The 14839-nt window shown below is 42.7% G+C and overlaps 1 protein-coding gene across 2 annotated transcripts in view; it reads left to right on the forward strand.

The window, feature by feature from the left end:
• The window catches only part of GPR155 (G protein-coupled receptor 155), a 47923-nt gene that overhangs the window by 13061 nt on the left and 20023 nt on the right, over nt 1–14839 (forward strand). For both annotated transcript variants that reach the window (XM_075001556.1, XM_075001554.1), the window contains exons 3-6: nt 4830–5229; nt 8591–8756; nt 10868–11023; nt 13751–13834. In XM_075001556.1, coding sequence (XP_074857657.1) covers nt 4830–5229; nt 8591–8756; nt 10868–11023; nt 13751–13834 — 806 coding nt within the window. The remainder of the gene's footprint in view (nt 1–4829; nt 5230–8590; nt 8757–10867; nt 11024–13750; nt 13835–14839) is intronic.

Genomic DNA, 14839 nt, shown 5'->3' on the forward strand with positions numbered 1-14839 from the left:
TGGGCTGCAGCCTCCTGCTCTGCTCTTTGATTTGGTGACATCTCTCGTCTGGACCAGGATTTTTCCAGACCAGAGACTGCTGGATTTAGGAGTTTCAAACTGTAGTTGTCTGCTGGGCCCTTGAGCCTAAAGAGGTGGGGTTCATGTAATTCTTGGACTTTCTGCAAAAGTAATTATGTTATATATTAAATATGAAAGATGAAAATGTATTTGCATATTTTCATATTTGGTACTAATTTGGCTTCTCTCAGCGCTCCTTTCTGAATGGCTCATTAAATAGTATTAGCTAATTGCTGGGTGTCTTTTGTTGGCCTTTTCACGTGGGACATAGGTAAAAAGGCTGCCAACAAAAACAACCAATGTTTATTGCAGAAGGTGTAATTTTCGTGGACCTGTTGAAGGGCACCAGGAAAGGGGTCAGAAATAAGAATGTTATATCGTCATATGCAGTGCTTGCTTTTTTTATTATTATTATTTAAAAAAAGAGGGAAGTGCCAATACTCACCCCCCCCCCAGCTGAGGGAGTGGGGAGGTCTCTGAAAAAAGGTGTCAGTACACCATGCTGGCATGTACCAGCACAAAAAAGCACAGACCTTATGCATGAATGCTTATTACTGATCGGTGGATCTTCACGGTTTATACCTTTTGGGAACAAAGTGGTGTTGATGTAGTCTTGGAGGAGTAGCCATGTTGGTTTGTAGCTTCACAAACAAGCAGTTATATAGCACCTTGGAGACTAACAGATTTATTAGGTCATGGGCTTAGTTTTACCCATGAAAGCTTATGCTCCAATAAATTTGTTAGTCTGTAGGGTGGTACAGGACTGCTTGTTGTTGGTTTGTCAATCATGAGGTGTAGGATGGCCCTCCCCAAAATAAAAAAAATTCACTTAGCTTCAAAGAAATGTGTCCAAGCAAGTGAGAGGAGCAATTCCTTTAATGTCCTCAAACTGGAGCTGTAATTTATTTAACATTTATAAGGGCTAGGTTGTGTTTTGAAACTGTTATACAATCTCTGTTACTTCCCAAGTGTGAACGGATTAAAAAAGAGATGCGTTCCCATGGCGTAGATTTGCAAAACAAGCAGAACAGTTGTCGGTCTTTGAAGTGCTACAGGATTGCTTATTTTTGTTTCGTTGCTCAGGTGAGTTAGATAGGGGAGGACTGGAGTCAGGCTTCTGCTGATTTGGATCAGTGCTCTCATGTTGAGAAAACGAGACCCCAGGGTCCTTCTGCAAGATACCCTAGAATTATAGCAGCTTTCCTCTTGTGCATATCTAGAATATTAATTCATGCGTATGCAGAATCTGTGGCACCTTCTGAGTATTGTCTTCAAGCTGCCATACTTCAAAGAGGGTGCTTCCAAAACAGGTATTTGCTGAATAGTAACAGAGATAGCCGTTCTAGTCTATGTACATCAAAACAAAAAAGCAGTCCAGTAGCACTTTGAAGACTAACAAAATAATTTATTAGGTGATAAGCTTTCGTGGGACAGACCCACTTCTTCAGATCATAGCCATACCAGAGCAGACTCAATATTTAAGGCACAGAGAACCAAAAATAGTGATCAATGTTGACAAATCAGAAATATTAGCAAGGTGAGCAAATCAGAGGGCGGAGGGGCAGAATCGGGGGCAGGTAGTAGTCAAGAATTAGATAAAGCAAAGTATGTAAAAGTGTCCTTATAATGACACAGATAATTGCCATCCCAGTTCAAACCACGTGTTGTGTCGAATTTGAATATAAAAGAGAGTTCAACAGCCTTTCTTTTCAAACGGCTGTTAAAGTTCCTTTTCAATAAAACACAGACTTTCAGGTCATTAACAGAATGGCCAACTCCATTAAAGTGCTGGCTGACTGGTTTGTGAATCAGGTGTGTTTTTATGTTTGTTTTATGCCCATTAATTCTTTGTCTAAGAGAGTTTTTGAAGTCTCTCGAATACGTAAAGCATGTGGGCATTGTTGGCAAATGATGGCATATTTGATGTTAGTTGAGGAACATGAGAGTGTGCCCATGATTCTGTGAATAACCTGGTTAGGTCCAAGTGATGGTAGCTCCAGAGTAGATATGTGGACAAAGTTGGCAACGGGATATTTGCTGCTGACTCTAAGGTCATGGCTATGTCCAGTGCTCTTTTAATGAGCCCACTTTGCAGGTCTTATTGTTTTTTGGATCTGGCTTTCATCCCTTCGCCAACCATTGCAATTGTTGCTGGAGGTGCTTGCCTCTATATTCACACTTCATTCACTCAACTGGGCACTCAATTACGTAAAAGGGGAGAGAGCTGATCTGGTATAAAAACATTTTCTGTACTTTACTTAATACAAAAGACTGAATACAAAGTTATAAGAGTGTTCTATGTAAAAGGACAACACAGATATACAAAAAATACTTAATGTAAAGTTATAGGAAAATGAAAGTTACATATGGAGAGACAACACCAGAGGTTGTGTGAAGATGAATGAAAATGATTAATATAGAGATGTATCTATATACACAGCAGTGAAATTGTTAAGAGTTGTGTCAACTTATGCAGCTACTTTTTTGGTAAAATTAATGAACATCGGGGAGGTACAGGCAAACCCCAGTTATCCAACACTCCGTATTATCCAACACGGCCTGAGGTGGTGTGGGATGAAACAGATTGCCTGATATCTGGGGGAGTTGGATCATCTCCCTCAGCATTGCACAGCTGGCAGCTCCACAGTGGCCAGCAGTGGTTCCCTCCCGAAGCCAGCAAGAGCTCCCCGCCCAGGGTGGCAGCCAGGGGAGATGGCACTGGGGCAGCTGGCATGGCCCAGCCCACTGAGGCTCTGCGCCCTGGAGCTGGTGGCAGCTTTCTGCTCGGGGAGCTAGTTCCTGGAAGCTGCCCGGGGCAGATAGCAGTGCGCCCTTGGGCCAGCCAGGGCTCCCCACCCAGGGCCAGCAGGGATGTCATGCCCCAGGGCTGGTGGTGGCTGTGTGCACCAACAGCCAGGGTTCTTTGTCCCACAGCTGGTGGCGACTTTGGCCCTGGGATCAGTGAGGGCTCTGCACTGCAGGACTTGCAGGGGCTGCCCTCCTGCTGTGACTGGGGCTCCATGCCCTGGCCACTGGGGCTCTCCTACTGCCGCTTGGAGAGGTAGGGTAACTACAGAAATGGAAACAACCTGTCCATTGATGAAGGAAGTGTGTTCACCAGTGGTTCCCAACCTTTTCAATAACATGGAACATTTCAGTGAGAGAAATGCCATGGCACTCCCACTTTTTGCAGCTGAATCGATTGCTGATAAACAGTGCCTTTACTTACATTTACTATGATTACACTCTAACTACGAGGCAGGTCTGAAACACAGTAGTGCCTACAACAAGCTAAACAAGGATCAAATGCATTAATGTTTCAAGTCCACTACAGAAAACACCATCTTAGAGAGCGAGCTCAGACACATTTTTAAGATCTGCTCAATGCCATACTAGGGACGCTGAGTAAATGAGTAACCATTGAAAGTAGGCTCCCCTCCCTTGCAGACTGGTAGAGCCAGGACACGGCATTTAAACCACATCTCAGCTCCAACAGGTTGGCACACTGCTTGAAAATCACTGGTCAACACCTTGGCTACAGCAGTGGTGTAGCATGCCCTAATAATAACTTGCACTTATTTTCCTGCTTTCCTTCAAGCGTCTCAAAGCATTCTACAGGTTATTTTTCAGTGCCCAGATGTAGCATGGACATCTGTAGAACATACAGAAGCTGCAGACACTGCCTTGAAGGTGTGGCATAATAAAAGTTGTGGGAAGGATTGTTAAAGCTACAGTGTTTGAGCCTGTAATTTTTTAACAGCAGTCCTGTGAAGATACATATGACTGGCCTTTTTATCCATGTGTAAAATACATCACAGAGTGGTAAATGGCCTGATCTTCAGAATTCAATGAGACCTAGTTGCTCTCAGTACCTTTGAAGTCAACAAGACGTCCGGTTGCACCTTGTAGACTAACAGATATTTTGGAGCATAAGCTTTCTGATGAAGCGGGTCTTTGCCCATGAAAGCGTATGCTCCAAAATATTTGTTAGTCTGTAAGGTGCCACAGGACTTCTTGACGATTTTGAAGATACAGACTAACTCAGCTACCTCTCTGATACTTGTTACCTTTTGAAGTGTGAGCCCTAAGTGGGTTGCCCAAGATCACAAAACTCAACTGTAGAAGCCAAGATGCCTAACTCCCTGCTCCTGACCTGCGTAGTCCTGACATGAGCACTGCTTATTTGTTTTGCACTACTTTATCTTTTAATTTATTATATAGAGTGCCAGAAAGTGAGCATAAATATAGCATAATGAATTCCACCTGTCATACATGCATCAAGTGGCTTCTTGCATTTCAAAGTGCTCTGAAAGACATAGAAGAAAAAAAAATTTCAAATTGGGCTCTTACACAAACTGTTAGTTTGTGACTTTCCCATACTTCTGGCATATACAGCAAAATAATTTATCAGAAATGCTGAAAAATCTTCACTAGAGGCCATATGGTGGTATTAATTTGGTGTTGTACAGCAATATTAGAACCTTGTTTCAAAATTAATGAATCTGTCAGCTGGCCCTTGGCATATTCCTAGTACAGTAAAGCAACACAGAATACTTCATTTTTTATTATTTTCAGTGTATAACTGTAGTATAATGATGATTAACCATGCATTTCTTTATATACTGTCATCTTGTACTCATCAATATTCATCAGTTCCTTAATCTAATGTTGTTAATATGAAGAACATTAACAATCATTCATTTTAATGTTATATCATATATTTTTGTTAAAGCATTGTCAGTAATCACTTTCCATTTCCTGTTTTCTAGTTGAAGCTTTATATCAGACTACTTACCCAGAATATCTCCAGTACATTTACTTAGTGGCTCCAATATCCCTCATGATGCTAAACCCTCTTGGGTTTATCTTCTGTGAAATCCAGAAATGTAGAGACAATCGGAACATGTCACACAACAAAGTAAAAATAGTGGGACTTGGACTCCTTCGAGTGTTGCAAAACCCAATAGTATTCATGGTCTTCATAGGAATTGCCTCCAATTTTATTCTCGGCCAGAAGATTCCAGTGTATACTGAAAACTTCCTTGATGGGCTAGCCAGTTCATTTTCTGGCTCAGCACTTTTTTATCTTGGTCTCACCATGGTGGGACAAATAAAAAAACTGACAAAGAATGCATTTGTTGCACTGATTCTTCTCATCACAGCTAAACTGTAAGTTTGACATGTTTTCTTTTGTATTTACATGTTTCAATATTTTTATACATCTCAACATTTAGAAAAGGATAAACTAGAGCATCAATATTGCTTATGCTTATCCATATCGGTTACAAATAATATATTATTAAAATAGATCTGATTTTTAATAAATTTATTTTTCATTCTAAGCTGCTTGATTAGTTTTTGTATTTTGCTTAACTTAGACAATGAAATGACACTGGTTAGTTCTTCCTATTTGCTTTTGAATCATTTTAATTTCTTGTGCTCCCTAGGATTGTTTAAATTCCCCTAAATGTGTATTTTGGATTAAATTATTTTTAAAACTCACTTCTGTTTGCATTAGACCAGGGATCAGCAACTTTTCAGAAGCGAAGCACTGAAATTTGACCTTTTGACCTCTGTGTAAGGCCAGAGTGCTGGTGATACTTTTTAAAGTTACTAATAGTCCTACTTGCAGCATGGTGAGGCCTCCGGCCCTGGTCCCGTACTGCAACTGGGGCTCTGAGGGAAGCTCCAGCACCATGAATGAGGTTCAGGGGGAGCTCTGGCCCTGCCCTGCACTGCAGCTGGGGCTCCAGAGGAACTCTCCAGCCCTGGCCTTGGCTACATGTTGTGGCCCCGGGCTCTGGCCCCAGACTAGGGCTTTGGGTGGAAAAGGAGAGGCTCCGGTCCCAGCCCTGTGCCGCAGGCTCAGCCCCCAGCCCTGCAATAGGGGCTCTGGCTCCTTATTGTGGCGGTACTCCAGCCCCAGTTCCTCAGAGGAGGCATGAGCAGGAAGGGGGTTCTGGCCCCAGCCCCTCAGAGGGGGCTTCAAGTTCTGGCCTCACGCTGCAGAGGCTCAGAGAGGGAGGGGCTTGGCATGGGGGAGGGGGAAGAGTGAGCTTCAGCCCTGTGCTGTGGCAGGGCTCTGTCCCCCTCCCATGCTGCATGGAGGAGGAGGGGTGGGACCAGAGCCCCTGACGTGTGCCACTCTAAATCAGTTTGGGTGCTGAGAGTGGCATGTGTGCTGGGGCTTGCCGACCCCTGCGTTAGACTATAAAACTGTTTATTTAAATGTAAATTTTCAGTATCAGTAGATGATAGGTTCCCTTTAAAGTTCAGCTGATTTGCTAGTGAAGTAGCTGCCATCTCTCTGCCCTCACTAAATAAAGATTAATGTTGATGGACTGTGTGCCCTCTTTGCTTGCTGTGGAGTTAAAATTCATATCAGAGTATTACTGCTCTAATAGAGGCAAAGTATAAATGTCTTCTGAAGACGAGCTTATATGTTGGCAGAGTAAAAATAATTAACCCTTTTTTACCCCTAGTTCAAACTCCTCCCCCGCACCCCAGAAAAAAAGATGTCCTAATGCAGCGTTGTTAAGAGAGAATTTTTCTCTTCTGTTCTTAGAAATCTTGGCCAGTATTTGCCAGCCTAGATATTTGTCTAATGATAAGCTCAGAGTTGCATATTTAGGTGGTGAGTGAGCATCTGCAGCTACCAGTGACTTCACTGCCATTTGTGGCTGCTTAGCACCTCTGAAAACTAGGTAAATTTGTATTTACGTACCTTCACCAGGACTTAGGAGACTAAATTGAGACATCCACCTTTGGTCTATGACTTTGCACAAAAGACAGTTCAGCATATTGTGAAAAATAGGTTTATATTCTAAAGAGACTCTAGTTCTCAGTGGAACTTGTAAAAGAATTGACCGAGAGCTTGTCAGTTTTAAATTGTTCCTGATGTTTGGAGATTAAGTAGGAATGTTTACTGGGTAGCCCATAAATGCTGTTTCAGTTTTGCAAGAACTCTGCTAAGATTCATTGCTCTGCTCACCACGTAAAAGATTTTCCCACTTACGGTATATGCTTGCTCTTTTGTTTCCTTTTGAAGGAGGGACAGGATACCCAAAATTGTTAAAGCTGAATATTTGTAGACAGAAGCTTTGTTTTGTTTGTAAGGTTCCTGCTCACTGCTGGACTCCTACAGCAGACTGTTCAAGCATGCATGATTGCCCACTTCTTTATTCTGTAGCCAGGGGTTGGCAACACCCGGCACAGGTGCCAAGAGAGTGGCACGTGAGCTGATTTTTCATCAGCACATGAGGATAGAGCTCAGTCCAGTCCCACCTTCCCCATGCAGCCAGGAGCTTGCTCAAAGCCATGCTGCCTGTGGATTGACAAAAGACCATCTAATGCTATCAATCACCACCTAAACAGTAAAGCTCTGCATCTTAATGTATTTATTAATGAAGCTGTAAGTAGGGCTATTAGTGACTTGAAAAAGTATCACTGGACCGTACATAGATGTCAAAAGGTCAAATTCCATCACTCTGACTCAGAAAGGTTGCTGACCCCTGCTGTAGCCTATGGTGTTTCTCTGGTTCTAATACTGATTGGCCTAAGGAGCATCTGTCCCTATATGGCATTTTGCCTTACGTTAGCCAAGCAGGCTATACTGTATGTAGCCTTTCTCAGAGCCTAGTGTAATTTTGCTGATCAGTGGACTGTTTGGGAGATGATAAGGATGCAAAAATAGCCAAGTTCCCACTGTATCTTGCCTCTGTGACACAGCATCCCCAAAATCACGCCAGCAGCTAGATTCGTTTTCAGTTGTTCCATCTGGCTGCCTGATACATGGAAAGTTTTTTTTCGACTTAGTTATCTCAAACTAGATTCTGGACCAGATTCTGATCTCAGTTGTTCCTGGTATAAAATTCATATTGACCTCAATGAACATTGGATCTGACATGAAAAACAGTACAGTACATTGTTTTAAAGGCTTTATATAGCGAATGTGAAATTGGAATCTGCTTCTATTTTACTTCATGCAAACGTTGCAATGGTTAGTAGGTTTTCTAACTTAGTATTGGGGTTTTGTTGTATATTTCCATGAGTATTTATGATACGATTATACATATCGGGTATCTAGGGAAGCAGTTTGTGAAAGTGTGGAAGACACATGGACCCATAGTTGGCTGTGTCTGGACTTGGGGACTGTCAGCAAAAGATATGCATTGCAAAATTTGCATTTACATACCTTTTGCTGACAGTTCTGTTGGGAGGGGCTTTTCTGACATTTAGCCACAGAGCCAAATGTTGGGGAAAAAAACAGACATCTCTTCTTCTTCATGGAACAAGGCATACGGGGACGTGAACAGAATGCGCCCCACTGGCAGATCTCTTCCAGGAGATCTGCAGTCTGGGCACGCACTCTGTCGACAAAGCTTCTGTTGACAGAAGCCTGCAGTCTAGACATAGTCTTTAATACTGATATTCAGACGTGCCTGAAGTTTCTCCTTTTGAATTGAAAGCAATGTAGTGAAGTGTCACCTGAGTGAGTAATGTGTACGCATTTTTTTTATTTCCTTTTCAGACTGATGATGCCACTTTTCTGTAGGGAAATGGTGGAATTGTTGGACAAGAATGACAGCTTAGTCAACCACACCAGTTTATCAAACTATGCCTTTCTCTATGGAGTCTTTCCAGCAGCACCTGGCGTGGCTATCTTTGCAAACCAGTTCAATATGGAAGTAGAGATTGTAAGTGCTATGGTACTTTTTATTACAAACTTTTGAGAAAGTTAGTTCGTTTTTCATAATAGACAAATCTGGGTCTCTTGTGCTCCCTAGGGATCCAAATATGAAGTAAATTTCAGATTTACAGTTAAATCATGCAAGGTTGCTTGTTGGTTTTTTGTTTTTTTTGTTTTATTTTCCTGCTTTCTGTTGGGGGTGCTCATATAACACAGATTTTTTTTTAAAAAAAAAAACTTCAAGTGCTGTTTCTGGATTCTAGATCAGAGGCTGTTATAATGAGTCATGAGGGCAGGTGTAGACTTGCTAGAGCATAGGTCCAAGGCTAAATCCTCCCTGGATGGCAGGGCTCAGGCTACAGGTCCTGTGCCTGGGATGGGGAGGCTTGGGCTGTGGCCAGCTACTCCTCCCTCCCCACAAGGCAGTGGGGCTTAGACAGATTCAAGCTCCTGTCCCTCCTGCTCTATTGGTGTAGTAATTTTTATTGTTAGAGGGGTGTCTCAAGGCAGTGCAGTTTGAGAACCCCGGTCTAGATTAAGAAAAACTTGTGGACTGAAATCACTTAAAGCATAAGGGAAGACAGTTAAAGCACATGGGACTTTCAAAAGTGCTTATCATTGACTTAATTCTGTGTGCTCCTGTGTTGAAACTATTCAGTCGAGGTTTTATCAGTTGCTTTAGTGGGAGCTGAATTAGGTCACTGCTGTGAGCTTTTGAAATTCCAAACTTGAGTGAAATCCTTCCCTTTGGTTAAACCTTGATTTTAAAAAACATTTTTTTGTTTTTTATCCAGAGGGTAAACTTAGTGGATTTATTACACGTAACTCATAAACAGAAGAGGCAGTTTTATGAAGTGAGCCACATTCTTGTTCCCCATACACTTCCGGGTGGAAAGTCCAAGTAGCCAGGGTGCATCATGTTCGGTATCAGACTCAGCAAGTACCTTCTTCCACAGCTTCTCATGCAGATCATTCAAGATGTTGAGAGAGAGAGAGACAGACTGTGGCTACATCTGCTCTAGCCCCTTCCTTTTGGAAGGAGCATGGTAATGAGCGAGTTGGGAACATGCTAATGAGCCGCTGCTATGAATATTCAGTGCCTCATTAGCATAATGGTGGCCACGCACAATTCCAAAGCGCTGCTTTCGAATCGTACACTGCCCATATAGACAGCGGCCTTTTGAAAGGACCTCCCCCACCCAGAATTTGAAAGCCCCTTCTTCCTATTAGGTTTCCGAAAGGAAGGAGCTAGTGTAGATGTAGCCTATATGTGGAGCTGTTGCAGTCATGCTGTTTTTAGCGGCATTTATTGTTGCATTTCTCATTGTTCCAAATTCTGGCACCACACTATCTACACATGTCTGTAACTGTTTTTTTTATTTTTCCCCACTACTCCGTTTAGACAAAATAATATTAAAACGTTTTTCCTAGTTTTTAGAAGAACTACACCAAATTTTGCAAAACTTTACAAGAAAAAAAATACAGTAATGGAGGTCTGTAGGCTGAATTTTGTCTATCAACCTTGGTAGGATCCCTGTGTGTGGAGAGTCTCTGTAGCTGCTGCCATGTGAATTCCAGAAGTGTAGAAGCCAGGGAACGCCAAAATATAAGTGACTGCTAAATACACCCATGGTTTTTTTCCCCCTCCTCAAATTTGCATGACAGAAAATGCACAGGTGCATAACCAAAGTTTGTGTGTTTAAATTAAAATATAAAACTCTGCATTGTAGGGAGAGACTAAGCTGGGACTTAGAGCGTTGGACTGCATACACCCAGTCCTATACTGGAGTCATTGGAATTACGGGCTCAAGAAAGCGTGTTAATGTAAGAGAGAATTTGTAGAGAGGGTTCCTAAACTGAAATTGTTTCAGATTATGCTTGTTAGTAGATGCTCATCTTATTCTTAACTGACTGGAAAACATGGATGTATTTCCTGCAATTGAAAGTCCAAATTCTGGTTGCTCTTCTAAACCTCACAATATATTGACTTCAGTAGACTCCTATATGGTATTTAGGACCAGGATATAATTTTACCCATAGTATGTTTCCTAACAACAGACAGTTTAACTAGGTGACCTGATATCCTTTCCGCTGTCTCCTCTTGATTTCTATTTGCAGATTACCTCAGGAATGGTGATCAGCACATTTGTATCTGCTCCCATCATGTATGTTTCTGCTTGGCTATTGACCATTCCATCTATGGATCCAAAACCACTGGCATCTGCAATCCAAAATGTTAGCTTTGATATAAGTATTGTCAGTCTCTTCTCCCTGGTAAGTATTGACAGTACAGTACAGGAAAGGAAATAAAACCACATTCAGTGGCAGTAAGGTAGTGACCAACAGCAACCTAAGCAATCGAAGGACAAGACTGTCACTTCATCCTGTTGTCAGCAAGGAAGAGGGGAGGAGAGAGAGAGACTTACTTAGATAGGATAAAAGATCAGCTATAAAGCAAACACAAATACTGAGTAATAGTTTAAAAAAAAAAAAGCGTGAGCCTGTGATTGGGACCTAAGCATAGGACTTGAGGGATGAAGGTTCAGTTCACTGCTCTGACACGAATTCCCTGTGTGACTTTGGGCAAGCCCTTTGTGAGTCCTGTACCTCGAGGAGGATAATAGCACTTGATATCCTCACAGGGAATTTTAAGGACAAACACATTACAAATTGTGAGACACTCAACTAAGAGGCCTATATGTATCTGTATCTGTGTGGGGGTTTTGTCCATTTTCTCCCTACAAATAAAAAAAAAAATGCTGTCGGGGCTATTGAAGGAGAAAAGATAGAAGTCAAAGCTTTGATCTCTCTAAGCTGAACGCCTCCACAGTCTCAGCTAGTAGGAGAATTTAGTAGAGAAGTTTTACATTAAAATTTTTGGGAAATTCTTTTCATGGCAACATTCTCTGGTTGTTGATTCGTAAAATAAGCTGTAACATCCCTGAGTGCATCACTTGATGTCATTACAATGCTTTAAGTAGGTTTGTTTCTTTTTTAAAACATAAGTTGAAAGGTCTGTGCTGAATGGTTCCCACAGCCTGGTGAGCTGTGCCATTCAGCACGATACCTGAGATTCTCTCCATTTTTAGCTTTGGACTCATCTTTCCAGAAACTGTTCCAGACTTACCTTTGCATTTCATGGCGTTTTGCCTATATGTGTCAGAGTTTTGAGGACCCTTTTGATAATTCTAATAAAAAGTGGGAGAAGTTACATTGAGAGATACAATAAACTCTCAAAATGCACAATTTTGAGTTGTGCTTAACTCATGTTAATGCAAGTTAAGCGCAACTCAAAACCCCCCTGACCCTGGCTCACTGCCCCCCCTGTCCACTCTACGCAGCCCAGGTCCAACACCCCCTGTCCCGGTCCAGCTCCACCCCCCACATCCTCCCACATGGCCCTGGTTCAGCCCCGGCCCCACTCACCACCCATGCATGGCTCCAGCTCACCCCCACACCCCCTTTCCTGGCTCTGGCTCTGGTTCCCCACCCCTCACATGCAGTTCCAGCTCAACCTCCCCAGCCCCAGTTCAACCCCCATGTGCGCGGCTCTCGTTCAAACCCCCTGCCAGCTCACCACCCTCCCCATGGTTCAAACCCCCATGTGTGCAGCTCTGGTTCAACTCCCCGCCACCCCACGCATGGGTCTGGCTCACCACCCCCACATGTGCGGCTCCAGCTCAACTTCCCCCCACCCTGGTTCGACCTTCCTCTGCCCTGGTTCAACCCCCCGCCCCACCTGCACGCAGCTCCAGCTCACCACTTCCGCGCACAGCTTCAGTTCAGCTTCCCCTCACCCCCTTTCAAGCCCCTGCCCGTGTGCAGCCCAGGTTCAAACCCCGCCCCCCCCAGCCTGACTCACCACCTGAGCATGGTTCCAGCTTCCCAACCCCGTGCACACAGCTCTAGCTCAGCCCCACAACCCCAGTTCAATCCCTCCCTTCCCTGCATGGCTCTTGCGCAATTCCTACCCCCTACCACGGCCCCAACCCACCACCATGCGTAACCCTCCCCCAACTGCCCCTGCAGCCCCAGGACTTACCTTTCAAAAGGAGCTCCAGGTGCTGTTCCTGCTTCTCAAGCTGCAGAAGGTATGTTCTCCCAGGGAAAAAGCTGCTGCCGGACTTACCTGGAATTCAAGTCATGCGAGGGTGCTTGGGAACACAGCCCTCACGTAAATCGAGGCACTACCCGACTGTATGTGATGATCAATGTAAAGAAACTGATTTGGATTAGTGATACGTTTTTGAGTTGTATTACTCCCTAAAGCTTTATTAATTTAAAGGAAGGGCTAAAAGCCACCGTGTCTGAAAACAGAATTAAAAATAAAATGCGTGTAAACTAGTCCTTCATAATTAAGCAAAATTTTCCTGCTAAGTAGCTGTCAGTTTGCATTGGAAGGATTCCGTCTGTAGCCCATGGGTATGTTTTGAAGAAATGTGAGTGGTGTTAACCTGGAACCTTAAATAGCTCAATACAACCTGGCAAGAGTTTACAAATAGAAGAATATTAGGTTGGGGCACTGACTGTGCTTTGAGGAGAAATGGAAGGACAGCTACAGCAAGGCTTTGTGAGGTTGTGAGAAAGGAATGGGTAAAACTTGTCTCATTAGATTAAAACAAGAAAGAGAGAGGGGGCATACAGCAGATCCTCTTTTCCTGAAGCACCACCTAAGGAGGCATAGGTGGCTTTTCAGCACATTTTGCGCCCCTTTGTGCATTAGGGGCAAAGTGCTGCCAGCACATGATAGAGCAGTTTTAACTTGTGGTATCAACAACAGTCCCCTAGAAAGTCACACCCTCTCATGCACGCAGAAGAACTGCACTATGTTCTTCATGTGGCAAAGGAGAGCAGGTGGCATGGAGCTGGCTCCTCCAGCTTCGTTACTTAAGCACGAAAGGAAATGATTTGTTGGATATTTAATTCTGCTATGGTAAGTCTGAGTGCTCATCTTAATTCTCAAATCCAAAATCGAGATCTTGTCTCTTTTGTGTATTTCAGATCTGGTCTCTTACTGTCATTCTTTTGAGTAAGAAATATAAACAACTTCCTCATATGCTGACGACAAATTTACTCATTGCTCAGGTCAGTACTATGTAGAATGTAAAAACCTTAAGATAACAGTTTTAATTTTTTTTTTTTTTTTTTTTTTTGGAAGGCTTTCCACACAGAGTGCTTTGTAAATATATGATGAAGAAATAGGGGAAAAAGATCTAACATGCGTTACTTTCTAAACAGGTTTAGTGTTGCCGTGCCTCAGATTTTGTGTAGAACACTACATAGTATTTACTGTACAGAACAAGCCTGTGTGATTCTTTTGGAATAAAATGATTACGATATTAAGACTCTTCTGGTGGAACTGTGTCTCAAACTGAGAAACAGAGGAAATTCAGAGTGAAGGCTTGGATTTAGAATACATTTTTCTCAGCTTTTATGGGTAATTCTAAGTGGTGTTAGTCATATATCTAAAGATAGCACATATCTTTTCATCCCAAAATGCTTCCCAATCTATATATACATTAAGCACCACTGAGATGAAACCATCTTCATTTTGTTGCTGTCAGCCACTTGAAGACATCTGGTACATAGCAGATGGCCCAACAGTGAGGGAAATAGTCACAGAGAGGTAGCTGTGTTAGTCTGTATCATCACGAAACAAAAAAGCAATCCTGTTACACTTTAAAGACTAACCAAATAATTTATTAGGTGATAAGCTTTTGTGGGACAGACCCAGGTCTTTGGACCTGGAAATTCTGAGGGAAATGTTAGCCAGGGATATTGGAGCAAAACATTGTATTTGAGAAAAGAGCCGTGCATTCTTAAAGGTCCAGACTTGATGGAAAAGATTTGGACTTATAAGGTCTCTGCTTCAAGACTCACATGAATGGATTACTTGCATGAGACTTCAATATATATCTTGAGAGAAGAAAAGGCTGAACCACTCTTTGCTCACTGGAATTTGCATGTATGCTTTCTCCCCCCCACTCTGTGCTTTGCAAATGTTAGGCTCATAAACATACAGCATAATTTCATACAGTGGTTCCAGTACTATTCTTTCAGTACATATCTGGAATTCCCATTAATACAAGT

Source organism: Carettochelys insculpta, chromosome 8, assembly GCF_033958435.1.
Source record: "Carettochelys insculpta isolate YL-2023 chromosome 8, ASM3395843v1, whole genome shotgun sequence".
Taxonomy (NCBI): domain Eukaryota; kingdom Metazoa; phylum Chordata; order Testudines; family Carettochelyidae; genus Carettochelys; species Carettochelys insculpta.